The 26960-nt window shown below is 39.2% G+C and overlaps 1 protein-coding gene across 2 annotated transcripts in view; it reads left to right on the plus strand.

Annotated features, from left to right (window-relative positions):
• Window positions 1-664: 664 nt before the first annotated feature.
• Window positions 665-26960, plus strand: part of PGGT1B (protein geranylgeranyltransferase type I subunit beta) — a 54478-nt gene continuing 28182 nt past the window's right edge. Inside the window, exons 1-4 of one of the 2 annotated variants that reach the window (XM_041763642.1) lie at window positions 665-820; window positions 9610-9728; window positions 22797-22864; window positions 26128-26279. In XM_041763642.1, the coding sequence (XP_041619576.1) occupies window positions 681-820; window positions 9610-9728; window positions 22797-22864; window positions 26128-26279 (479 nt within the window). In that variant the 5' untranslated portion in view covers window positions 665-680. Of the gene's footprint in view, window positions 821-9609; window positions 9729-12713; window positions 12864-22796; window positions 22865-26127; window positions 26280-26960 lie in introns of those variants that run through there. The other variant, XM_041763643.1, reaches the window with a different exon arrangement.

Genomic DNA, 26960 nt, shown 5'->3' on the forward strand with positions numbered 1-26960 from the left:
AATTGATTCAACATTGATGCTAGATGGATGCACTGACTCAAGCATGAAGACTTGAAAAAGAAAATGATGCGGTCACGTATGAATAGGTTATAAGTGTATGTTATATTTGTGTGTGTGTGTGTGTGTGTATATATATATATATATATATATTTTTTTTTTTTTTTTTAAGTGATTGCTGGTATCCTAGAGAGGACCAGGAATGTCTCTGACCTTAGGAAGTGTCAATAATTATTTAATCTCCACAGCTTTATTTGCAGGCCTAGCTTGCCTATCCATTCAGCTTTAAAACTGTGGCCTTCCAAAAAACGATTTACTCTGATCCATCCGTTTTCCCTTTAAGCCCCTGATGCTTTCCAAGCCATCTAGGAGCTTTTCATCTTGCACTTCCACAAATATCGAATGAGGATAAGAGTTCTGCAAGGATCTGTGGGCCGCATTTTACAAGGCGTGAGAGGGGTCTCCAAGCCTGTGGAGCTCAGAACGGAAAAGGTGGGGCCGGAGAGAAATCCGAGGCCTAAAGCGCAGCGTAACTCTGCCAACACCGAGGGTATCAACCGCAGCCTCCCTGCGCCTGGCGCACCGCCCTTCCCCACGCGCCAGCCCCGGGTTGACCCTCGGGCTTCCTTCCCGCCGCGCGCCAACTGCTTCCGGGTCGCGGCGGACGTCGCTTCCGCAGCAGCATGGCGGCGCCGGAGGACGAGCGGCCGGCGGGGAGCGGCGAGGGAGAGCGGCTGGATTTCCTGCGGGACCGGCACGTGCGGTTCTTCCAGCGCTGCCTCCAGGTCTTGCCCGAGCGCTATTCCTCGCTCGAGACCAGCAGGTAACTGGCGGCTCCGGGCCCAGGCCCCAGCAGAAAGGCACCGCGGAGCCTGCCGGCTGACCCGCCTTCTGTGGGGCCTGCGCCGCCGCCCACCCGGCGCTGCCCGGTGCCTCTCCCTTCGGGCGGCTCGGCGGTCACCCTCACGCCCCCGAGCCACGGCGGGGGGATTGGGGCAGCGGTAGGGCGAGGGCGTGGGAACTTCCAGTTTCTGCCCTTCTCTCTTCCCGACCGTTTTCCCTGTCGCTCTGAGCTTCCTTTTTACTCCCTCTGCGAGGCTGCGAATCTCTGGCCTCACCGACTTCCGAGTGTAGGAGAAAGACCAGTCATTTCGTCTTGGTAGTTTAGGTGTATAGTCTCCCATGCTACCCTTTCCTCCGACACCTGATTAACTCTTAATTGAATACCTGTACGGTGTTCGATGTGTAGGAGCGGCGCAGACCCTGTAAGGTTTGTAGAAATTAACTTTCCAGGAATTGTGCATCTCAGGGTAGGGAAAGGTTGGCGGAAGAGGTGCAGCGTCCGTGGAGCATCCTGTTAAAAGTGTATTTGCCGTAGCCTTGGGAGTTTGGAGTTGGCTGAGGAGTGTGATTTGGCTGCGGCTAAAAAACTGTGAATTAGTCATTCAGAGTAAAAGTCTGGAGATGAGAAGGAGGAGGAGGCGGTCCTCGCTCTGCATTGCTGTGTTTTGAAGTGGGGCTCCCAAGCTGCATGGGACTGGGTAAGAGAGCAGATTGGTTTTGCTCTAATCTCTCCGTGTTTTCTGGACTCTGGTTCTCTGGTGTGTTTCAGACGTTGCATGGCTGGGTCAGACTTGGAGGTTTGATAGTTGACTTCTGCCTAGTGGCCTTGAAATGTATGATGCTGGGTGCTGGAGTACAGCCGCACAAGACAGGCTGTTTCAGTATAGAGTTCTGTGCGGCGTGTTCGCCTAGGGTTATTGGGAGCGTGTGTGAGAGCAGATTCCCAGCCCAGATGTCTTTAGAGACGCCTTCCCGAAAGAGATCCACCCCTTCCAATCACCACCTAAAATTACGTATTTGTTGGTTTATTTGCTTACTATTTTTCTTTCACGCTGGATTGTCAACTTCACAAGGTTATCTTTTTTCTAGTTTACCTGTATGATACTAGAGGGGCCCTGTCCAATGTAGTCACGAACCACATTTGGCTGTTTAAATTTGGATTAATTAAAATTAAATCACATTAAAAATTCAGTTCTTTCCAATTGCAGCAGCCACTGCATTTCGAGGGCTCCATCACCTCATTGGCCAGTAGCTTTTGTTTCTGCTTTAACATTTCCATTATCCCAGAAAGTCTATAGGGCATTGAATATATTATCTCGTATATAAGAGGCATGAAGTAAATATTTGTCGAATAATGTGAGCTGAGCCCTGAACAATGAACATATTATTGCTAAAGAAAGAGTGAAGCATCATTTTATATTCCTTTCTGTACCCATAGGTGTTGATTGACTAGCAGAGCATATCTCTAGAGCTAAATTAAGGTTTCCAAAACTCACTCTATTGATTGGAATGATATGTGATGGAACAAATGATACTAATAAATCACATATTTTATGGGGATTAACTTTATGTGAATTCGAAGCATTTGGATAAAAAAAAATCTTCCATCCTATTGTGCTTGTTAAACAGTTGAACTTTGCTCATAGGTATCATTTTAGGTCTGTGGTTGCATTTTCAAAATGCCAATGTTTGTTCTATTTAAAATTTCAGCATGGACAAAACCATATATACTAATGTATGTTGGTAAACTGATGATGCTCATAACAAATAAAACTGCAAAAATTGATTGAAAACTGATTTAAAAACTTTAGTGTAATCTTCGAATCTACAACAGGCATTATAAGAGAGTGTATTATGTCATGGTGCGTTAAATATTATTACCTTTGTAATGCCTAATGTTTATCACTTGAATATTTATAATTTCTCGTTTTCTTAGGGCACACTTAATAACCACGTTTAAGCTAATGTGCACATAGCAGTTTTTGTAGTAATTTTTTAAAGTTTGTCAGTTTTTCTCTTTTCTGATTCAGTCTTAGTTTAGCATTAAGTCCTTTCATGGTGTATGTGATCTCTAATTGACTTTAAGATGCTTGTGAAGGAGCTCTGAGCTTTTAAGGAAAGGTGACTGACATATCACAAAATTTCTACTGATACCAGAGTTTTCAGATGAAACAATGTGTTTGCTAAGTCACAGTTCTTCATCTGGTATTGCTGTTTAATCTTTCAGACATTTATTTGAGGGCCTGCTGTGTGTCTGGGTACAGGGATACAGTGCAAAACCAGTGATTTTGGTGTTCCTTTTTTCTTACTGATAGATATGACACAGGTGACTCTGGGGAAGGCTGATAACAAACTAGATATTTAGACACTTATTTTCTGACCCACCCACCTGGCAAAATTACCTCATTCCCCTGTTTCTTTTAGTCTGACAAATAGGACTAAATAATTTTTATTTTTCTAATAACAATGGGTTTATGAAAAGAACAAAGTCTTTGTTGTTTCACTTGTAGCTTTCTTTTCATATTAACTTCTGGAAAGTGGCAGCTTTTAGTTACCTCAGGTGAATATTAAAGCTTGGATTGTGAGCTTTGTGCATTAACAGATTTCTTTTCTATGAGCTTTTTGGTCATGAGTTGTTACTGCCATTTGTAGTTGGGTAATGGGAGTTAGAGTAGGTTTTTTTTTAAATCAAAGAACATAATACTGACCATTTTCTATGTATGTTATTTTTACAGATCCAGCTGCTCTTGAAGAAGGGTTTAGACATTTGGTTTTTATTTTCTGAGACCTCACAATCTACCTGGTCTTTCTGTTCATGTGTCCTTCCGTTTTCCCCTGTGTAGTCTGTGTCATAACTGTCCACATGATTAACATCTAGCAATTACTCTGCTCTTTCATTTCCTCCCTTATCTGAAATATATTGCAGTCCAGCGGTGTATTTCTTAAGGTGTGATGATGATGGCAGGAGGCTCCAAATCAGTGACATCATCACATGCTTTGTAAGACTGCAAGTACCTGGGCCCCTCCCCAGTTCTGCTTCAAACTCTGGGCTTGCCAGTGTGCATTGTGACAAGCATTCCAGATGGTATTCATGCACACTGGAGTTTGAGACTGTTTGCCTGATAGGAGAGACAGATGTACAAACATTCTTAAAACAGTTCCTCCCAACTCAAATGGGCATATAAATCACCTGGGGATCTTGTTTAAATGCAAATTCTCATTGCATGGATCTGGGAGGGGTCTGCATAGAACCTGAAGTTCTAACAGGTTCCCAGGTGGTGCTGATGGTGCTGATTGCCTGACCACACTTGAATTTGTTTGCACAATGATTGTGGTATCCACAGACATGGAAGAACCTTAGCTCAACCTGAAGAGAGACATGTCTCAGAGATGGCTTCTTGGAAGAAGTAATCCTGGAGCTAAATATTAAAGAATGTGTTAGGTTTGGAGGAGTGGGGGATGGATTATAGGCAAATGCACAAGACAATAAAGGTAGACGAGTGAGTGTTGAGCAGAGAAACTGCAATCATTTGTCTAATAGTGGTTCAAGATGTAAGGCAAGTGTGGTAGGAATTGAGTCTGGAGGGCAGACATGGGCCAGATCACAGAAGGCTTTGTGTGCCAGATCAAGAAACTTAAATTTGATATCACATAAGTGATGGAAAGTTGCCCAGCAGTGGATCTTTCTGGTTAGGTATGCATTTCAGAGTCATCCTTGAATTTGAGATTGGTTCCTCTGGAAAGTGGAACTAGACCAAACAAGGAAGATCCGTTAGGGAGCTGTTGTAGTATGCAGGAGTCTGAGAGCCGTATGCTGGGGCAGTGGAAGCAGGGATAGAATGAAGAGGTATAGGAAGAAGGAGGAGTTCCAGAATTCTAGGTTTGGATCTGCCATCTGGTCTAGAGAACAAGAGGCAAAAGGAGTAGGTTGAGAAAAAAAAGATGATTTTTTATTTTTTTTTTTTGACAGCAAGAGCACTAGTTGTGTGACATGGTGGGGTGGAAAGGTGAAAGGGAGGAAGGAGAGAGAGAATAGAATCTTAAGCTCCATGCCCAACACCAAACTGAGGCAGGGCTCGATCTCACAACCCTGAGATTAAGAGTCATACACTTAACTGACTGAGCCACCCAGGCACCCTGAAAATGATTTCTATTAATAGTACATATATAACTACTTAGTTATTTTCTCTCATAATTTAACCTGCTTAAGGTTTGGAGGCTTATTTTATTCGTTTTTGTCATGACATCTGCTCTCTAGTAGATGTTTAGTAAACATTTCTTATTGAAAAATTATTTTGCGTGTAAAATAATTCCAAAGATGTGTGACTGTACTTAAAATACTTACCATTGAACCAGCTATTTAAAAATATTACAGATAAAGAGTAAGGCTTACAATTCTAGCATTCTTGCAGCATTGCAGTCATTCATTCCAGAGTATTTATTGGGACCTCTGTTTGCTGTGTATTTTAACTTCATGATTAATTTCCTCTAAGGAAATTATTAATTAAGGAATTAATTAATGACCTCTAAGGCTCTCTCATCATTTCGACTGTTAGCAATTTTATCCAGCAACTGTGTTCCTATTTCTAAATATTCCCTATTTCTAAATGCTTGTTAATAATTTAAAAATTCTTTGCAATATGGTTTAATTATAGCCCCACCTGAGAGCTAGGCAGGAATGCAGTTACATTTGGGGATGCTAGTAAATAGACTGTACTAGAAAGAGGCAGAGCAGGTAATCCAAAGTTTGGGAATCTAGTCAGTGCCCATAAATTAGTGTTTCCAGTATATTCCAAATGGTTACTTACCTGTCATAGCCTAACAGTACACTACTCGTTTAGTAGTACAGGAAATCATATTGCTATTACTCAGTTCTTTTATCTACTGTCCAGACTGGTTTTCTTTTCTTTCTTTTTTTCCCTATTTAATCCATGGGAGCTTGGGCGACTGTTTCCTAAGCCTGAAAACTTGGAGATCTTCTGGTGACATCATTTAGTTGATGCCTACCATCTGTGAATTGATCCAGTGGGGCAGCACGTTGATTTAGAGGAGACAAACTTTACTGCTTCATCCATGTAAGATATACTTTCCATATGTATTGTTCAGAGTGGAAGAAGGGGCAGGAAGATGTGGCTGGCTTACTTTGCTTTCTCAGGTTATAGTTTCAGAGTTCAACTCTAGGGAAGAGAAGAAAGGAAGGGAACAAATGAATACTCACCAAAGTAACAAAATTGAAATACCTTCACTGGCTTGATTTTAGGCATGTGTCTTGACACGATTTCCCCTCTAGACACCTGCTCCAAGGTGGGTGGGCAGCAGTCCATACCCCAAATACCACTCAATGGGGCACTGTAAAAGCCTCCATTATTTCTCTCAGAGGCCCACAGCCCAAAATTGCTTTGTTTTTCTTATGACTTCTGTAATTCTCTCCCTCTCAGAATTTTAGGACTGCTTGAGAACTCTGCTGTGATGAGAAAGGATATTTTTCCAGCCTATCTTAGAGGGAGGCCAGACATTTGCTGCAAATTGATTCCTTGGTTCTGTCTGCCAGCCTGCTGGGTGTCTTATTTTATGACCATAAGCTTTTCACTATAGCTGTGTTAATCCTATAAACCTTAGTCTTACCTGCTAGTAGTTGAAAATCCTGGACTCTCAGAAGCCTTTAATAATTAAGTATGCAAGATTTTAAAGTAGTTTACCAGCAACTGACTTGATTTCTGGTATTTGCATCCATATTCAGAAGCAAGTAAAATGAAAAACAGTCATTCATATAACACTTAACATGTAGGTAACAGTATGACGTTAGAACAGGGTTACTTAACCTCAGCACTGTTGGCATTTTTTTTGAATGACGCTGCCCTGTGTGTTGTAGGTGGGACATTTAGCAGCATCCTTGGCTTTACCAGCTAGCTGCCATTGGCACCCTTCTCTAGTGACAGCCAAAAATGTCTTTAGAATGTCCCTACCGGCATCACTGCTCTAAAGCAGTGCCTTTTTTTTTTTTTTTTAAACAAGCTCCATGCCCACAAGTGGAGCCCAACATGGGATTTCAACTCACCCTGAGATCAGGACTGGGCTAAGATCAAGAGTTATACACTTAATTGACTGAGCCACCCAGGCACCCCTAGAGCAGTGCATCTAAAGCCCTGCTGCACATTACCCTCACCTGGGAAGCTTCCCACACCTGCCTCCCCCACCCTAAATACCAGGTACCCAGACCCCACCTTCCACCCAGAATTTCAGTTTTATAGACTAAGGCCCAGGCCTCTCTGTTTTATTAGCGGTGTTTTAGGTGTTTGTTTTTAAGCTAATTCTAATGTGTAGACGGGCTTGAGAAACACCCTTGTGGAGAACACCACCATGCAACTCAGAGTTCCTAAGTAGCTTTTTTTTTTTTTTTTTTTTTAAGATTTTATTTATTCAAGAGAGACACATGGAAAGAGGCAGAGACATAGGAAGAGGGAGAAGCAGGCTCCCTGCGGGGAGTCCAATGCCTGACTCATCCAAGAACTCCAGGATCATGCCCTGAGCCAAAGGCAGAGGCAGAGGCACAACCGCTGAGCCACCTAGGTGTCCCGAGTTCCTAAGAAGTTTTAAGTGGTTATCTAGGGTTGAAATCTCAAGCAAATTACTGGAGTTCTTTGGACTTCATGATCTTGAGCTAAAAAAATTTGAGAGTACTTCACTTAGAAAAGAATACCAGCTTATTTTTATAGCTTTTTAGATGTTTTCTAATTATACATTTTTTATTGTGCAGAAGATCTTCAACTTATTCAGCCTTAGTAAGTTGTCTTATCGACAATCCTATGCTGTCCTTCACTTTTATCTTCCTTTTATTTTTTTCTATAATAAAGCTTTAATAAACGTAATTATTAGATAATTTTAATTAATTGTATCTGACTATAATCATTTACAACAAAACTGAAAATCCCATTGAGAGTTCTCCAAGAGGGTTGATGAGGTATTGCAGGTCTTTTATTAGTTAATTCAATAAATATTTGAGTACCTATTACCACAAGGCAGACTTTATCTCCTGAGACATAATTATCATGAAGAGCAGTAATTCTGACACATGGCTGCTATTCTATAGACATTCTTCTAATTTCTAAAGTAGCATTTTGTTTTGGGAAAGAACAGGGTTGTCTGGGGGGCAGAAGGTGCCCAATGACCTAGAGAAAGGACCTGTAGTGTGATTGTGTTTAGATCCTGAGGTAGTCATTAGCTCCTGTCAAATCAGGGAAATCTCAGTAAGGATATTCCTTACTGAGATTTCCCTGAGGTCTTGCTTGCGGGCAGGTATCCCAGTAACTGTGAGGTGTAATGTTTTACAGATAAGGAAGTGGACTTAGAAAAGATTTAGCAAAGGTCCTACCTAGGTTATAAATGGCTAAATCAGCCCACCCATTTGAACATAGCTCATTTGATGGTGAAGCCTGAACTCTGAACCACAGCCTCCCACATTAAGGGGTTTGTTCACTGCCCTTAATTTAATCCTGGTCTCAGATAAATCATGTCCCTAGTTCTGGTGGATCTCAGTGGTTTGTTAGAATTAGGGTAGTATGTAAGAAATTTTCTAGCTCGTTGTCTGGTACATAGTAATAGTGTCTCAATAATCTATGTTTCCCAAAATCTGTTGTTGTTAAATGTACCAATATCTCATTAGTCTTAGTTTTTTGCCCTTAAGCTTTGGTTAGAATTAAATTACTCCCTGATTTCTTCTCCTATTATTTAATGTACACCAGCCTTTTTCAACGAGGGATCAAAGAGAATTATACCCTTAAAAAAAAAAAAGTGATTTTTCTCATTTTTCCTTAAGTTGGTAGTATTTTTCTAGATGCATGGGAAAGAAGTTAATTTATTACACACAGTGGATGCCTTAGGGTAGTAAGGCTTATTTATTTCTCTTTTTGAATCTTAGTTGAAAAGGTTACAGAATGTGTCCAGTGCCTTTGCTGTCAGATTTTAGGCCAATCAAAGTATTAATTTGTTATTAGTCATAGGAATTATTAGAATACAGAAATAAGATACCAAGCTCAGATAGCAGTTTTGCATCTTAGCCTGAAAAGAATTAAATATAACAAACTCTTTGTATAAAAAATAATCACCAAAGTACTAGTTTTTATATGAAAACAAAGTTAACACTTCTCATTTAGTGTACCGTCTTAGAAGGAAGGGATTGTGTTGCCTTCCTGTTTTTCATTCTATCATAGAATCCTCTCTGGGAAAATGGAGTTGAGACGCATATGTATTTTTAAAGTTTTATTTCCCAAAATTCATTTTAAGTTTTTCCCAGTCACATTATTTGTAAACCAGTTTGAATACAGATGGATTCTAACATTCCTTCAGAATTAAGCACCAACTGTAAGCATAGTTGCTCTTGGCAAATAAGTGGAAATTGGGATTTTTACATATTTTCCAGCCTTTTTTATTTATTTGTACTAATTAGGTGCAGAGAATTCTTTTTTAAATTCTGCTTTAGCCTTTAGGTTGCTGAGACACTGCCTTCAATGAATCCATATATGCTTCAGATGAGTAGCACAAGTTTTTTTTTTTAACTCCTAACTATTCCTTTTTACAAATGAAACAAATGTGTGATTGATATTAAACTAGAACTATAAATAGGACTTTTTGGCTTTTGCAAAATGAGACTGTTGTTTAATTTTAAATTAGAAAGACTTTATTATTTTTCTGAATCAGAAAGACTTCAGTGTTTTGATAGTTAAGATGGAAATATTATGTTTGTTTGTTTGTTTGTTTGTTTTCTTTTAGGCTGACAATTGCATTTTTTGCGCTCTCCGGGCTGGATATGTTGGATTCCTTAGATGTTGTGAACAAAGATGATATAATAGAGTGGATTTACTCCCTGCAGGTCCTTCCCACAGAAGACAGTGAGTGAGTTTTTAGCATTTTATTTTTAGTGTGACTAGTTAGTTGTACTTGGCATAACATGTGTCAGACTAGCAAATCTCAGTATTAATTTATAAACTATTACCATATTTTATTCATCCATGTTTTCCTTGCAGTGTTGCACTCCCCTTGTGTTCAAATACAAACACTTAAGAAGTCTAATCATTGGAGCACCTGGCTGGCTCATTCAGTGGAGTGTGTGACTCTTGATCCCAGGGTCGTGAGTTCAAGCCCCATGTTGAGGGTAGAGATGACTTAAATAAAAATTAAAAAGTCTAATCATTGCTCTCTCTTTCGAGAGAACCATTGTGCAGTTGTCTGGGACTCGAGATTTGCAGTTGTAGCCACATGTTATGTTCCGCACTTCCTCATTGATGATTGCATATTGATTATTTGTATTTGGTATTTATGTTTGATTAGTTTTATAGCCTTTGCTGTATTTTTCATTCCCAGCCATTCTTTTTGTCTTTTCAGTGAACTCTTTGCTGTCAGAAAATTTCTTTTCAGTCTCCTGGTGGTTTTCTCTCTTGTGTTTCACTAGCCTTTCTCTGATGGTTTCTTAGAACTCTTACTAGCACTACAGTCATTTTTATGCTTCTTAAACTTTATAAATTTTGGTCAGTTATTTTTCTTTTCGTAACTAATTTTCAAAATTTCTATGTTTCCTGATCAACTAAATGCCCACAAGTTTTATACACCTTATTGTTCACTCTGTTAAGTGTAACATACCTAACATTGATTTAATTTACAAATGTTAGAAATTCTAACCTTCAAAAGAGAAGCAGATAAACTCCTGAAAATGACAGTTTTTATCATGCCTAAATGAGTCAACATTTATAAATTAACTGGGTGTTTCGTTGGTTGAAGTAAACATTTATAAATGTCTCACCTAGATGAACTTTAGGGAAATAATAAGCTGAAACTTTATTTAGAAAAAAAGAGGTTTGGGGACACAGGTGGCTCAGTGGTTCAGCGTCTGCCTTTGGCTCAGGGTATGATCACGGAGTCCTGGGATTGAGCCTTGCAGGGAGTCTGCTTCTCTCTCTGCCTTATGTCTCTGCCTCTCTCTGTCTGTGTCTCTCATGAATAAATAAAATCTTGGGCAGCCTGGGTAGCTCAGGGGTTAGCGCCACCTTCAGCCCAGGGCCTGATCCTGGAGACCCGGGATCGAGTCCCACATCGGGCTCCCTGCATGGAGCCTGCTTCTCCCTCTGCCTGTGTCTCTGCCTCTGTGTGTGTGTCTCCTGAATAAATAAAAAAAACCTTTAAAAAAATCTTTAAAAAAAAAATCTTTAAAAAAAGAAAAAAGAGGTTTGATCTATTAGCAGATGTTTTTGGACATTGTTTTATGTCTTTCTACATTATTGTTATTGGATTTCATAGTGTTTGTGTTTATATAATTTTTAAAATCTGGCCTGTCAGTGAATTCTTACTTAAAAATGATTAGACATTTTGAACTAGGTCTGGCATACACAAGTATCTACTCACTTTTCACCAGCTGCATGAATCAGTATGTATGATATATTGGTAAGTAGTTAAAGATTCTAGCATGTTGGTGAGTAGGATTTACTGAATGTGCTGCTACACCTGTAAATACGGGCTGTGATAATTAATAAATAATGCTACTCATTTTTTCGGAGCTTATGGCTGAGATTTGGTCACAATTCTAGATGCCCGCAAAGTGGAAGTAATTTGTGTTTTCCCTTTTTACTAGGTTGTTTTTTGGGTTTTGGTGGGGGGGGGTTGACTAGTTTAAATCAGTCTGGGTTTTTTTTTTTTTTTTTAATTTTAAAAGTTAAATATTACATATAGTATTATTCTGATTCTGATTTTGGATTATTTTTTTTTTTTAAATAGTTTATTTATTTTTTTTTTAATTTTTTTTTTTTTTATTTATTTATGATAGTCACAGAGAGAGAGAGAGAGAGGCAGAGACACAGGCAGAGGGAGAAGCAGGCTCCATGCACCGGGAGCCCGACGTGGGATTCGATCCCGGGTCTCCAGGATCGCGCCCTGGGCCAAAGGCAGGCGCCAAACCACTGCGCCACCCAGGGATCCCCCTGATTTTGGATTATTAAAAACACATGTCCTGATTAAATTCTACACTAATTTCTTGAAAGCACCTCACATAGTATGCATAAGGAAATTATACAGTGTGAGTCATAGAAAAGCTATTCTCTATTATGTTTTTGCTAAAATATATATTATTTTTAGAAAAAATTTATTGCTATTCATTTCTCTGAAATAGCCGTTGCTACTCTAGAAGAGTATAGATCATAACATTTGAGTGAGAGAACTCATACTACTATATTCTTTGCTGGGCTCTGTGATTGAACTAAGCTATTGTTTTTTCTTAAAATATGTTTACTTTCTTCTACCATTTTATTGTAAGTTTTTCATGGTAGTTTACTATCAATACACACTTTTTTTTTTTTTAAAGCAACTTGCAGAATGGTTAAAATAACTGATTAATTATTTCCCCAGTGGAAAAGCAGTGGCCACAAAACAATAGGCTGCTGGTTTTATGCTCTTAAACATGGATTTTACACATGTCATTTTGTTATCCCTTGGGTGTGTGACTATGTTCATGAACTTTTTTTGTGTGCAATTAGTTTAAAACCCATATTCTTGGGACATCTGGGAGGCTCAGTCGGTTGGGTGTCTAACTCTTGGTTTTTGCCCAGGTCGTGATTGCATGGGTCATGGGATTGAGCCCCTCGTCAGGCGCTGTGCCCAGCAGGGAGTCTGCTTGAAGCTCTCTGTCCCTCTGCCTCCACTCCCCCCATCCCATTCACACACTCTCTCTCTCTCCCTCCCTTAAAAAAATAAATACATCTTTTTAAAATACCCGTATTCTTTCTAAAGACTGCTTTGTTGCGAGAGGTTTGCTAATATCTGAACTCTCATATTATTCATAATGTGTTTGCTACATACTCACTAGAAGGCTAAAATGGAAAAGGCAGAAAGTAACAGCACAACTGGAACTCACACAAGCTGAAGGAAAACTGCCAATTTACCAACTCCTTTGGAAAACTAGCCGTACTCACTAAAGCTGAACATGTGTGCACTTCTCCCTAGTCCACACCCATCAGAAGTGAAAACATGTTCACCAGAAGGTATGTTCACAGCAGTGTTCTTCACAAGAGTCCAGAAGTTAGGAACCATACAAACTACCTGTCTTGGATATAATGGATAAATGATGTATTAATACAGTCACACAATGGAATTCTTACAATGGAAAGTGGGAAAGAACAGTCTATAACTATATGCAAAAATTTTGATGAATATCACAAACCTGTTTTGAGAGAAAGAAGTTACCTAGTGTATAATTCTATACAGAGTACAAAAATAGACAAAACCAGTGGGAGCTTTTGGGGAGCAAAGGAAGAAGAGGAAGTAGGGGGCTTCTGGAGTGCTGTCATGTACTTTCTCTTGAGCTGAGTACTGGTTATGTGATAAGTTTACTTTGCAAAGTTCATTGAGTTGTTTATGATAATGCGCTTTTCTTATGTGTATTACAGTTTGATGGAAGTTTTAAAATTTTCTTTGAATTCCAATTGGTACTCACCCCATCTCTTTTGAGGCTTATCAGAATTCTCTTTTGTGTTGCACTGTCCTCTCCATGGGTTTTGTTGGTTTGAAGCACATTGCTAATTGTTTTTTCATTCATCGCTGCTTAATTGTTACTTAAAATATTTTTGCTTGTGCCTGAATTCTACACTTCTGGAGGGCAAAGAATGTATCTGTCTTACATTTCTTTTGTCTTTTAGTGCCTAAAGCTTTGTTGTGTATCAGGAGTTGTTGGACTCTTAAATCACCCATTCATCCTCCACCTTGACTTCTCTGTGTTTTCACATTTGGTCTAAAGCATCATGATATTGTGATTTATAAGAAATGTGTATTTGGTCTTCATCCACAGTTCCTGGCTCACAACTCCCAAGACCTTTGGCATTTCCTAAGGGTTGAGAGTGATAGAAATTGTCTTTTGTTACCTTAGGTGACTTTTGTAAAGCACCTAAGGATGGGACCTTTATGCCCTTGGAGCCAGCCAGAGATTAGAGTCCCACCACCTGAGCTCCAGGGAGGGGAGGGGTGAAGGGCTGGGGGCTGAAGCCATTGCCAGTGGCCTGTGATTTAATCCATCATGCCTATGTAATGTGCCTATGTAAAAACCCAGAAGGACAGGGTTCAGAGAGCTTCCTGGTTGGTGAATACGTGGAAGTGCTGGGAGAGTGCCACACCGGAGACGGCATGGAAGCTCTGTGCCCCTTCCCCATACCTTACCCTATGCATCTCTTCCATCTGCATGTTCGTGAGTTACATTCTTTTACTATTAACAAGTTTTTCTGAGCTCTGTGAGCTGCTCTGGCAAATTAATTGTGCCCAAGGAGAGGGGCTCATGAGAACCTCCAGTCTGTAGCCAGTTGGTCAGAAGCAGCACAGCTAATGGGGCTTGCATCTGAGGTCTGAAGTTGGGGGGTGCGTTGGAGTGGTTTGCAGTCCTGGTGGACTGAGCCCTCAGCCTGTGGAGTCTGCATAGTGTCTGCAGCCTATCTCTGCATAGTGTCAGAATTGAGTGGATTGTATTGAGTTGTATTCAGTTGAGTTGAATGAATGGCTGGCCTTCTGAGAATTGCTTGTTGGATATTGCATCTCAAAACACCTAATTTTAGCATCCTCTTGCTCCTCAAATATTTTCTCATTCATAAGGGATTTGCAGAATGAGTAGAGTGTGCCTTCTGTGACTCCTAGGTCTGTATTTGTCCTACCTTGTGATACCATGTAAAATCTTAGGGAATTGAAAAATCCAGAAATGTTAAAAATCCAGCACCATAAAATAAAAATGTGATAAATTTGATTAAACAAATACTTTAAAATGTTTTGTAGTAAAAGATAAGGCTGAGTAAGTGACAGGCTTGGAAATTGTGGTAATATATGTAACAAAATATTCATATCCAGACTGTGAAGAACTCTTAAAGATTGAACGGTAAATGACACATCACTGTTTAGAAGATGATGAAATTTAAGAATGGAGGACCTCGAAGAAGTCAGTAAATAATATATAAGAGAATTAGCCTTACTAGCAAAGTCAGGGAGATGCAGTAGAAACAAGGTTGCATTATTTTTTATGTAACATCAATTTAGCTGGAAGTTTTAAAAATTGGCAAGAGAGGTGCCTGGGTGGTTCAGTTGGTTAAGCGTCTGCCTTGGGCTCAGGTCATGATCCTTGGGCACTGGGATAGAGCCCCACATCAGGCTCCCTGCTCAGCGGGGCGGGGCTTCTGCTTCTCTTCCCCTCTGCCCCTCCCCCTGTTCATGAGCTCTCATTCTGTCTCTCTTTCACTCACATAAATGATGAAATCTTTTAAAAGAAATAAATTAAAAAAGTAAAAGTTGGCAAGAGTACTGGGGAAAGAGCACTTCATTTTTGTGGAAGTGAAAATCATTGTATCCTTTTGAGAGACATTTTAGTGTATGATTTTTTTTTTTTTTTATCACATCTGACACAGTCTCATGTGTGTTATAGTGGCTCCGAAAAGATAGATCTGCTTAGAACCTCAGAATATGACCTTAGTTGAAGAAGGGCCTCTGCAGGTGTAATTAAGGTAAGCATCTCCAGATCACTGCCTAGTGCCCTTCTAGGAGAAGGGAAGAGGGAGATTCTAGACCCCGAGGGGAATGCCCTGTGGGGGCAATGGCAGAGGTTACAGTGAGCTTACTGCACAGAGGAATGCCAGGATTGCCCAAAACCACCAGGAACTGAGAGAAGCATGAGATGATTTCTCCCTCAGAGCCTTCAGAAGGAACCAGTCCTGCTAGCACCTTGATTTTGGACTTCTGGTTTCCAGAACTCTGAGAGAATATATTTCCATTGCTGAAAGCCTCCAGATTTGCGGTGATTTGTAACCTCAGGAAACTAATAACATGCATAAAAATCTTTGTAGAATATGTTTTGGCATTGTTCGATACACAGACAAATTAGAAGGGGAATAAATGTTCACAAAAGTGAAACAGTTAAATTAACTATGGTCTACCAAAAATAGTTTACTCAGTTAGTAAAGTGATTGAAATAGACCTATGTATATACTGACATGAAAATGCTCATATATAGTTAAGCTATAAATACTAACATGTACAGAGATGTTTTGTGTTAATCTTTGACTAATAAGTATATAGGGAAAACTCTGAACAGAAACATAGAAAATATTTATGGAGGGGAAGTAGATGGGAACACATGTAGGAGGATGACAGGATAAGGTAGTACTTTGTTTTTATTCTATGTATCTGCATTATTTGTGTATTCAAAGTATGTTTCCATATTTAAAAATCCAAGTTAAAGGAGAGCCTTGGCAGGCAGATCAGTTGGTTAAGTGTCTGCCTTTGGCTCAGGTCATGATCTCAGGGTCCTAGGATGGAGCCCCACATCGGGCTCCCTGCTAGACGGGAAGCCTGCTTCTTCTCCCTCTCCCGCTACCATTCCCCCTGCTTGTGCTTGCTTTCTCTGTCAAATCGATCTTTAAAACAAAATTCAGAAAACTTCAACCTCTCTTCAAAACACAACTAAAATTAAACTAAACTTAATGTTATATGGTTATATACAAATGCTGATATTTTGCTAATGCAGAAATAATGTTATACATTAATTAAAATTTATGCTCTTTAAGGCACTGCCAAATACATTGTCACATTGTTCTAATCTGCCTTCCCCAGAAGAGGAGAATGAGAGACATAGCAACTAAGAGAGCTGCCTGAGGCCACACATAGGTATTAAGTGATAGATCAGACTGAAATCCCAGGCTTCTGACTCCCAAGCCCCAGGTTAGCTTTACTGGTGAAGTTTTTGGTCCATGGTGGGGACTATGATGTGTGGTACTTAAGTACGTTGTGAATATTTAATCAGAATTAACCCTGGCTTTCCGCTTAACTCCAGGGGTATAAAGACCCCACTGGTATCTTAGTTAGGTGTATGGTTAGACCATTGGAGGATTGGGCCCTTCTCATCAATCTCTGGAAGTGTTTAGAAAACACAGAGGATCAAGCTGGGGGTTGTGTGTTCCCTTCTCTTATCAAGGGCACAGCCAGAGAAGTTTAGAGCTAGAGTAGAGCAAGGAATATTATAGTCCATCATTTTACACATGAGGATATTAAGATCCAATGGGATGAATAATTTGTCCATGATAATATAGCTTGATAATGCTAGAGGCAAAATTAGTGTACAGTTTTTTGTTTTCTAGTCCTTTGAGATTCCCATTCCTGGCTATCTCCAGTACTGATTCCGTACAATAGGTGCTGTGTTTATCGTGTATGTTGTCCTGTGAGATTTTTTTTTAAATAGATTAAGTCCTGTTACTGCGTTTTTTAAATAACATACTTACAAGTGTGAGTATAGTTGCATGTGGCTAAACTGGGCATGTTGCACATTTAAAAATAGCATGTCTGGTTTGGAAGAATTGTAGATCAAGAATTTTTTGCAGAGATGGCCCCACAGTGGTTATGTGCCCAACTGTCCCTCACCATGTGTCTGGTAGGCCACACCACCAATCTTGTCACAGTCTCATTCTTCATTTACTGTTTTGTTGCATGAAACTGTTAAATCTCTATGAAGGGAAGTCTCCCACCTGCCTTTTCCTTAGTTAATCTAGTTCTGACTCTGAAACGAATTTGTGAAATTTAGAAAATAGATAAACCTATTTTGTAGGCTCTAGAATGTTTTGTTCACCTTGTCCAGTCTCTTGAGAATCTGAAACCAGGAGTTGTGTAAAGTGTATCTAGATGTTTATGAGATCCTGCTAACTAAACTACTTGCATGTAACAAGATAAACTAGTTTTACTCTGTGACTCTGATTGTGGAGCCACATCAGTGGTTCTCGATTCTGGCTGGCTATCAAACAGGGATTGTTCTTTGTATATATGATTGTCCAGGCCCCATTCTGAGGGTTTTCATGTGGGCCTGAGTTAGGACCCAACAGGCCTGTATATTTTTTCAGACTCTGCAATTGATTCTGTTGAGACCCAGACCCACACTTCCAGTTTATTCTGCTGCTACTGAATAGGAACACTAGATGGCACCGTGTAATAACCTCCAAGGAAGCTTAGACTACTGTGAATATGCATCTGGTTATAAATTTGGAATGGCTCATTTATACTTAATAATTATCATGAATAGGTAAGCTTACTAGAATATAAAGGAAAACACAATAGCAGGCAAATCTTGACAAGAATCAGAATGAATTGCCCAGTGAATTTTTTTGAGTGACAATATATACTCTTTTGGAAAGGGGGAAGAGGAAGTCGTTTTTGTTTTTTTGGTTTTTTTTGTTTTTGTTTTTTATTGTTATTATATTTTTTAATAATAACTTTATTTTTTATTGGTGTTCAATTTGCCAACATACAGAATAACACCCAGTGCTCATCCTGTCAAGTGCCCCCCTCAGTGCCTGTCACCCATTCACCCTCACCCCCCGCCCTCCTCCCCTTCCACCACCCCTAGTTCATTTCCCAGAGTTAGGAGTCTTTATGTTCTGTCTCCCTTTCTGATTTTTCCTACCCATTTCTTCTCCCTTCCCTTCTATTCCCTTTCACTATTATTTATATTCCCCAAATGAATGAGAACATATAATGTTTGTCCTTCTCCGATTGACTCATTTCACTCAGCATAATACCCTCCAGTTCCATCCACGTTGAAGCAAATGGTGGGTATTTGTCATTTCTAATGGCTGAGTAATATTCCACTTTTTTTGGGGTGCCTGGATGACTCAGTTAAGCGTCTGCCTTCAGCTCAGGTCATGATTCCAGAGTTCTGGGATAGAGCTCTGCATCAGGCTCCCTACTCAGGGAGGGCTTCTGCCTCTGCCTCTTCCTCCCTCCCCGTCATGCTCTCTCTTCTTCTCTCTCAATAAATAAATAACTTTTTTTTTTTTTAAAAAAAAAGAAACTTTTCTTGTTCAATTGCAACAGAAACTGATACTTTTTTCCTATTTCACTTTTTGTAAAAATCTAATGAATCTGTTTGAACTGGGTTACTGTTGATTTCCGTTGGTCACTGGACAGAACATCATCTGCCTGTGTCCTTTAAACATTGCAAGAACCCTGCAAAGTACTGCTTGCAATATGTTAGGTTCCTTGTTCAGAAATGGAGGGAACTAGCTCAGAGAGGGTATTATTTGCCCATAGCATACAGAGCTAGTAAGAATAGGATCTTGAATTAGATTCCAAACATCCATGCCACAGTCTCCTAACCTTTGGTGATATTTTTGAACATCAGTATTTTTGCTGCTTTTCAGATAATTTAAAGGTGTAAGTAAATAAGCTAAATACTTAGAAATGAACAGTTTCCTTTACCTGTAAGGAAATAACATTTCATTCAGAAACAGATTTTTTATACTCTAATAGGCATTCCTCATTTTATTGTACTTTAATATGCTTTGAAGATACTGCATTTTCTATAAATTGAAGGCTGGTGGCAACTCTCTGTCATGCAAGCTTATTGGTTCCATTTTTCTAACATTTGCTCACTTCATGTCTCTGTTTCATATTTTGGTAATTTTCTCAGTAGTTCAGTTTTTCATTATACTTACTATGGTAATCTGTGATCAGTGATCTTTGATGCTACTATTCCAATTGTTTTGAGGCATGACCAACTGTGCCTATATAAGACGGTGCACGTAATTGATAAACGTGTGTTATGACTATTCCATTGACCTGCCATTCCCCTTCATCCCTCTCCTCAGGCCTCTTTAGTCCCGCAGACACAATATTGAAATTAGGGCAGTTAGTAACCCCATAGTGGTCTCTAAGTGTCTAAGTGAAAAGAAGGGCTGCACATCTCTCACTTTAAATCATAAGCTAGAAATGATTGAGCTTGGTGAAGGAGGCATGTGAAAAGCCTAGATAGGTTGAAAGCTAGGCCTCTTGTGCCAGTTGGCTAAGTTGTGAATGCAAAGGAAAGGTTTTAGGAGGAAATTAGAAGTGCTACTCCAGGGGTCCCTGGCTGACTCAGTTGGAAGAGCATGCAGTTCTTGATCTTGGAGTCGTTAGTTCAAGCCCCGTGTTGAGATTACTTAAAAATAAAACTTAAAAAAAAGTGATATTCCAGTGAACACACCAATGTCAAGAAAGCAAATCAACCTTATTGCTCATGTGGTGGAAGTTTTATTGGTTGTACAGACACTAGGCACTTATGGACTTTAAAGATGAAGTTAAGGTTCCTGGTCAGCTGACCTCAAAATAGGAAGATAGGTGTTTTATGTACTGGGGCGAGGAGTTGCCTGGTACAACCACATGAGCCCTTTTAAAGGAGAAAAGGCAGGAAGAGTCAGAGAGATGCTGCAGAAGGAGAAGCTAGAGAGAATCCCAGCACAAGAAAGATTTCAGCTGTGTTGCAGGCCCATGGTACAGAGGCCCAGATACAAGCAGTGGCAAGAGTGGTCTCTAGGAGCTCTGGGACCTAGCTGACATGAGCAAAGGTGTGGGCACCTCAGTGCCACACCTGCTAAGCAAGCTGAGGGAACTTGAGGGGAGGTTATTTCCCAGAACCTCCAGTGGGGAGTGCAGCCCCCACTGGCATGCTCATCTAGCCTGGTGAGACCTGTCTTGGACTTTGGAACCTGCAGAGCTGTGAGATAATAAAGGGGTGTGGTTTCAAGTTAATAAGTTTGATAATTCATTAGGGCAAAAATGACTCATACAAAAAACAGAATTCACTCTCCTGTCATTCCATACAATGTTACTTTATTTATTTCCTTCTGGACTTTGTTGATAAGCCTCCTTTGCTTAATTATAAACATGATCACATAAATGTGTCCTGTTTTTTTTCTTGATCATTTCTCCATGTGGCTATATAGTTTTCCCTAAGTATTTTTGTAGCAGTTTAGTGTTCCTTTGAGGAGCTAGAGTATTGCATTTAACCTGCTGGACTCCTGTTTGTTTCTGAATCTTACCACATGTAGCACTGTATTGGGTGTGTCTGTGCACCTGGCCTTTCTTATCCTGAAAGTTACAAGAGTAAATTCTAAGATGTATCCTTACCCTGTCAGTCTGAACCTTTTTGTTACTCTTATTATACATTGACAAGTCTTAAATAGTTTATGCATGTAAAAGTCTTTAGCAAAGATAATAGAGCTATGTTCGTTAATATCACCATTAGATAATACCCTTTTTCAAATAAATTTTTTGTTAATAGAGGAAAGTGGTTAGTGGAAAGTTTTAAATTTGGTGTGTAAAGTTTCCTAAATTGTTCAAGAAATTAACGTTTAAGCTATTCTAAGTACTGTGGGAAATACAGAGAATAGAGTACCTGATTTGAAGGAATATAAGAATGAAACCAGTTATTATGAATTAGTCATGTTCCAGTCATAAGAGATACGAAACTAGTTTCTCACGTCAGAACCTATTTATAAATCTACTTGATTTTTTTATTAACAGTGCTTGTACAGTCTATGGATATTACATTTCTGTCCTCTTCATCTATCATGCTGATTGTCTAATAGGTATCAGAACCATAATTACTTTCTTACTGTGGGTATAACTAATTTTTCATTTATAGTTTTTTTATTTTTCCCAGTTTTATAGAGATATTATTGACAGAATATACGTAAGTATAAGTTATACAACATTATGATTTGATACGTGTATATATTGCAAAATGATTACCACAGTATCCTCACATACCTTTTGTGTGTGTAGTGACAACATTTAAGATCTCTCCTATAACTTTCAGGTATATAATACAGTCCTATTAATAGTCACCATGCTATACATTAAGTCCCCAGAATTTACTCATCTTACAGATAGGCTTTTGTATGACTAACATCTCTCCATTTCTCTCAGCCCCTGGGAACCACTATTCTACTATTTCTGTGAGTTCAGCCTTTTTAAATTGCACATACAAGTGAGAACATAGAGTATTATAGTATTTATTTCTCTCTCTCTTATTTCATGTGGCATAACGCCCTGAAGTTCCATCCATAATGTCACAAAAGGCAGAATTTCTTCTTTTATGACTGAATCATATCCTGGTTGGTGTGTGTGTGTGAAAAATTTTCTTTATCCACTCATCTGTCAGCAGACACATCTTGGCTATTGTAAATTATGTTGCAGTAATCATGGGGGTACAGACATCTCTTCGAGTTAGCGATTTTGTTTCCTTTGGATATATACCCAGTAGTGGGCTTGCTGGATCATATGGTAGTTCTATTTATAATTTTTTTAAGAACCTCCATCCTATTTTCCATACTGGCTATACTAATTTACATTTCCCACTACCAGTGCACAGGGCTCCCTTTTCATGGACATGACTGAAGTTTCCAGCTTATTTTCTTAACTTCCCAGTACTTCGAAGTGGGTTATTGTGTTGAAATGCAAAATACATAATATTTTTTTGTGACTAGAGCAGCTTCTGCCTTTAGTTTGCTCACATATAAAAAAGTAGTGAGTTAAAGTAAAAAGACACTGGATGGGAAGTTAGAATTCCAGATCCTGATGCATTACTAACGGTTTGTTACCTTGAACATGTCACTTAACCTCTGGGACTTCTGCTTCCCTTTCTTTAGCATGGGGATTAAATATGTTGGTCACATGAAAAATAATCATATAGAAAAGGTAAGGAAGTATTTTGTATACAGTGAGGTAGGCTATAACCTAACGGTACATAGTAGGAAATCATTATTTTGTCTCTGGTTTGAAAATTAAATGAAAAGGGCATCTGGCTGGCTCAGTCGGAGCGTGCAACTCTTGATTTTGGGGTTGTGAGTTCAAGGCCCATATTGAGATTACTTTAAATAAACTTTAACAAATTTTTGAAAATTAAATGAGGAAATTCCCATAAAGAGATAACAGCTTTTGCACATAGTGAGCATTAACCAACCATTAGCTAGAATGAAAATGGACACAGTGACTTTGGTACTAAAATGCTCATTTCCTGAAAGGAAAGTACTAAAAGGCTTTGGTACTAAAATGCTCATTTCCTGAAAGAATGTTTAATTGAACGGCTTTAGAGTCTGTAGAGAAATAAAGTATGCCTTAAATAAGTACACATTTTTATTTTCTAGGATCAAATCTAAATCGCTGTGGTTTCCGAGGCTCTTCATACCTGGGTATTCCATTCAACCCATCAAAGGTGAGTTCTGTCTGGGTCAGGAGGAAGGAGAAGGGAGGTGGTTGGATTTTAGTGAGGAAGAAAACTAAGAAATTATACAGATAGAACCAAGCTTCCATGTTTCGATATACCTAAAATAGTGTCTGTTGATGTACATTATGACCTACAACGCCTACAGAGGAGTGTGGTGCACACCTTATTTCCTGGCACAATGTACAGTACATACACAGAAATCTCTACTGTCTCAAGCATTATATCCTACTGTCACTTGTGTTTGTAAAAATTATTGGTGATTTCCTGGAGAATTGGAAATAAAGCACTCTGCTTGGTACTTGCTTTCTAGGGAGCCAGAGAACTTCTGTGTTAGTGAAAAGCTGTATATTCGACTCACATACCTTAGAAATAAAAGAAAAAGTTCTTGCCAAGGCAGTAATAGAAGACCCTAGCAGTGATGAGTTTGAGGACTTTTGCGGCAATAGGCAGACAATCTTCCAGGGTTACAGCCAGTGACTTTGGTACCAGCACATGCTGTGTAGAAAGCGGTGACTTCTAGCAGAGTGAAGAGCTTTTGTCTTCTTCGAAGCAGTGGAACCAGCCAGCTCTGCAGGTGTTTGCATCTAGACTCAAAATAACAATATTTTTCTATAGCAGAAGCAGAGAGAAACTTCGTCATTTTTTTTTTTTCTTCAAAAGAGGGCCATACAGCATAGACACTTTTCCTTTAATGGGTCACTGCTTATATATTGGTTACAAGCTACTGTCTAACAATACTGAGTACATTAATATTTATATCCAGTTGTAACCTAAACATAAATGGCATATTGCCCATTTTTTAATGCTCTGCTTCTAAATTATGGAATAAATAGCAGTGATATGGGTGGGTGAAAGCAGCATGATTGATTTCCTAGAGGCACTGCTTCAATTTTCTTCCTCTGTCTTAGGCTATAGATCATCTTGCCAGTGTCAAAGTCATGTGACTCGGTCAAGTTGTCTTCAATCATGTGTGCCCATTGCTTTTAGCAGGGAGTCTAAAAACCAAGGATTCATAAAATATGTTCCCCTTTTCCTATACATATAACATTTTCCAGTTGATGCCAGTCCTGAAGAAGATGGCTCTCCCTTTGCTCATAGTGGACAAGGTTTCTGGGTGCTATGACACTTGGTCATGATGCCCCCCCCCCCCCCCCCGAGTGCCATAGCTTACTTACACAGATGTATACCTACCCTTGTTGAAATAAAACAGGGCTTTGAAAGCATTACTTTTAAAAGTCAGTCGCCTTCCTCTTGCCTTCCCACTTCCAAGACATTTTTAAAATAACAGGAATAAAACTGAAGAAGAAACAATTTTTTTTGTCTTGATTTACAGTCTCTTGACACCCAGTTTTGGTCCTAATTCACCTGGATCCCTGGCATCTTCTGGGGAGGCCAGGTCTCATTCCATGCCACATTGTGTTCATATGAATTTGAGTACTGGGAGGACCAGGAAAGTCCAGGGGGACTCATAGGCCCCCCCAGGAGTTTTCACTGAGGGTGGTTGGTTGAGAGTCTGTAAGAATCTGAGGCACATAGGATTGTCAGATACAGTATATAAATATAGTAGTGTTCTCAGTTTTTCTTCTGAAACCAAACCATCTATAGGCCATTGCCTTACCTGTTAAATGCCCAGGATCTTCCATGGCCTTAGAGCTCTTTTTAAGAAACACTGATGGATGCTCTCAACCCACTTTTCTCACTGTTTTCCTTCAGAAATTCTGTATTGTCTATTAAATGAAGTGTTGTCCCTAATACATGCTATTTCTCTGCTTTGCTTTTACTTTTCCTTCTACCTATAAAGCTGCTTCTCCTTTCTACCCACCAAGCTCCTCTTCTGCAAAAAAGAAAAATCCATTTAAAATTTTGTGTTACTGGGGCCCTTGGCTGACTGAGTCATTAGAGCATGCAAATCTTGATCTCAGGGAGATGAATTCAGCCCCACATTGGACATGGAACCTCCTTAAAAGAAAATCAAGCTAAACAGTCTTCTGATTTGGCTAACAGAAGATAAGATGATAGTTTAAAAAAAAAAAAAATCATTGTGTTGCTATATCTCCCTCCTGACACTACATTCTAATTTGTATTGTAATTACTAGACCAGACCCTTTTTCTGCTCTTAAGTTCTGCATTTGATTTCTGTTTGGGTTCCCCCACAGTGCTCTTAACATGGTAGATGTTTAGTTTAAGTACCAAAAAATGAAATATGCCATAGGAGTTCTAGGTAGACTATTGTATATGTGGAGTAGAATAAGCAGGAGTACCAGAGTTTGAGCTCTAGGAAGGAGCTCAGAATTGAAAGTGTTAGCCAGATGAGAATTGGTTTGGCGCGTTTGTGAGACCATATAAAGAATCATATATGTAAAACCAGATGGGTGGGGTGGGTTCAGATTATAGAAGGTATTGAAAACCATGCACACTTGTTCTGTGAGGAACCACAGAAGATGGGTGAGCAGGAAAATAATGTGATTCACTCCCTAATGATTCCAAGATCCTCGTTCATGACTCCCAGGAAGTAGTGGCCCTTTGGATATTTGCCTTGTACTTGCATCATCATCAGGATAACTAGCATCTTTGTCCCAGTAATTTTACTTAATCCTCACAATAACCCCATGATAGAGGTACTAATATCCTTTTTTCAGAAGGAGGAAATGAAGCAAGACAACGAGTTGTAGAGCCAGGATTTGGTGTGTTTTGGTGGTTGTAGAAGTTACCATTTCTTACAGTGGGTACAGGAGAGATGAATTTTTTAAAATATTACCCATATTCTGTCAAAATTAAAATATTCTTTGTCATATGTCACTGTACTTCAATTTTTAAAAATTAAGACATTTAAAACATTTTTATGTGGAGATTACTATGGTATTTAATTTGGATTTGTACAGTAAAATAATTTTTATTTCTTTTATAAATCTTTGAAAGGCTGTATGCTTTTCTAACTTCATGAGACTTAAATTGTAAATAATGTGGTTGACTACATATGAAGCTCAAATAATGTGGTTTATTTGCATATCAGATCTGCTTCTATAAAGTTTGAGGTTTGCAGGATAAATTTAAAAATTGTGTAGCCTGGCAAGCATGCAGTCATACTTACATTGAGACCTATAAAATGGGGTTTGTTTTTCAATCTGGTGTAGGTACAAATCAGTACTAACATTTAATTTTACTAGTTCCTGAGACCTCGTGCCGGATTACTTAATGAAGTAAGTTTTCAGTTTACCAATTAATTAACATTATGTTAACTTTGAATTTAGAATCCTGGAACGGCTCATCCTTATGATAGTGGCCACATAGCAATGACTTACACTGGCCTTTCATGCTTAGTTATTCTTGGAGATGACCTAAGCCGAGTAAATAAGGAAGCTTGCTTAGCAGGCTTGAGAGCCCTTCAGCTGGAAGATGGAAGGTATGGGTCACTCTTTGGTTTTTGTCCTTTTCTTTTTCTATTTTTTCTTTTTCGGACAAATTTTGTAGAACTAAAAAATGGGTATAATACTGTACTAGAACTTTTAGAATTTATCATAAACCCATTTAGAAGCCTTTAAAGCTCACTGCATGTACATACAGTTAAATCCCTAATCAAACCCCCCCCGCCCCCAGGGTTTCTTAACGTGAGTAAAAAGAAATCACAACAGCAGAGCTCCTTGTTTTTTCTCTTTTTTTTAACTGAGACAGTGAATATGTTCACAAGTAAGTGGTTGAATGGTTTCAGTATTAGGATGGACTTTAATTTACCTTCTGGGTGAAAAAAATGGATATTTTGAAGTAAGCATACATTTAGTCTGAACTTTTATTCCTTAAGATATAGTGATTGGGGGAATAAGGGGGTGAACACAATAGTGTAGATAGTTTCAGTGACATTTGTAAAGGTTAGAAAAAGAACTTCTTAATATTAGGTGGTTTGTATGGTATGTCTGAGGAATCGTCCCAGAGTTTTAAGGTGAAACTCTCCACTCTCCCCTCCACACCCCCCCCCCCCCACCAAATCTAGGAAGTGACAAAGCAGTTGTGATACTGTCTAAGGAAAAGATTTTGCAAACCAATTCCCCATAATGTTATGTCAATACTCCATCAGCTAATACCTCTG

Source organism: Vulpes lagopus, chromosome 7, assembly GCF_018345385.1.
Source record: "Vulpes lagopus strain Blue_001 chromosome 7, ASM1834538v1, whole genome shotgun sequence".
Lineage (NCBI taxonomy): Eukaryota > Metazoa > Chordata > Mammalia > Carnivora > Canidae > Vulpes > Vulpes lagopus.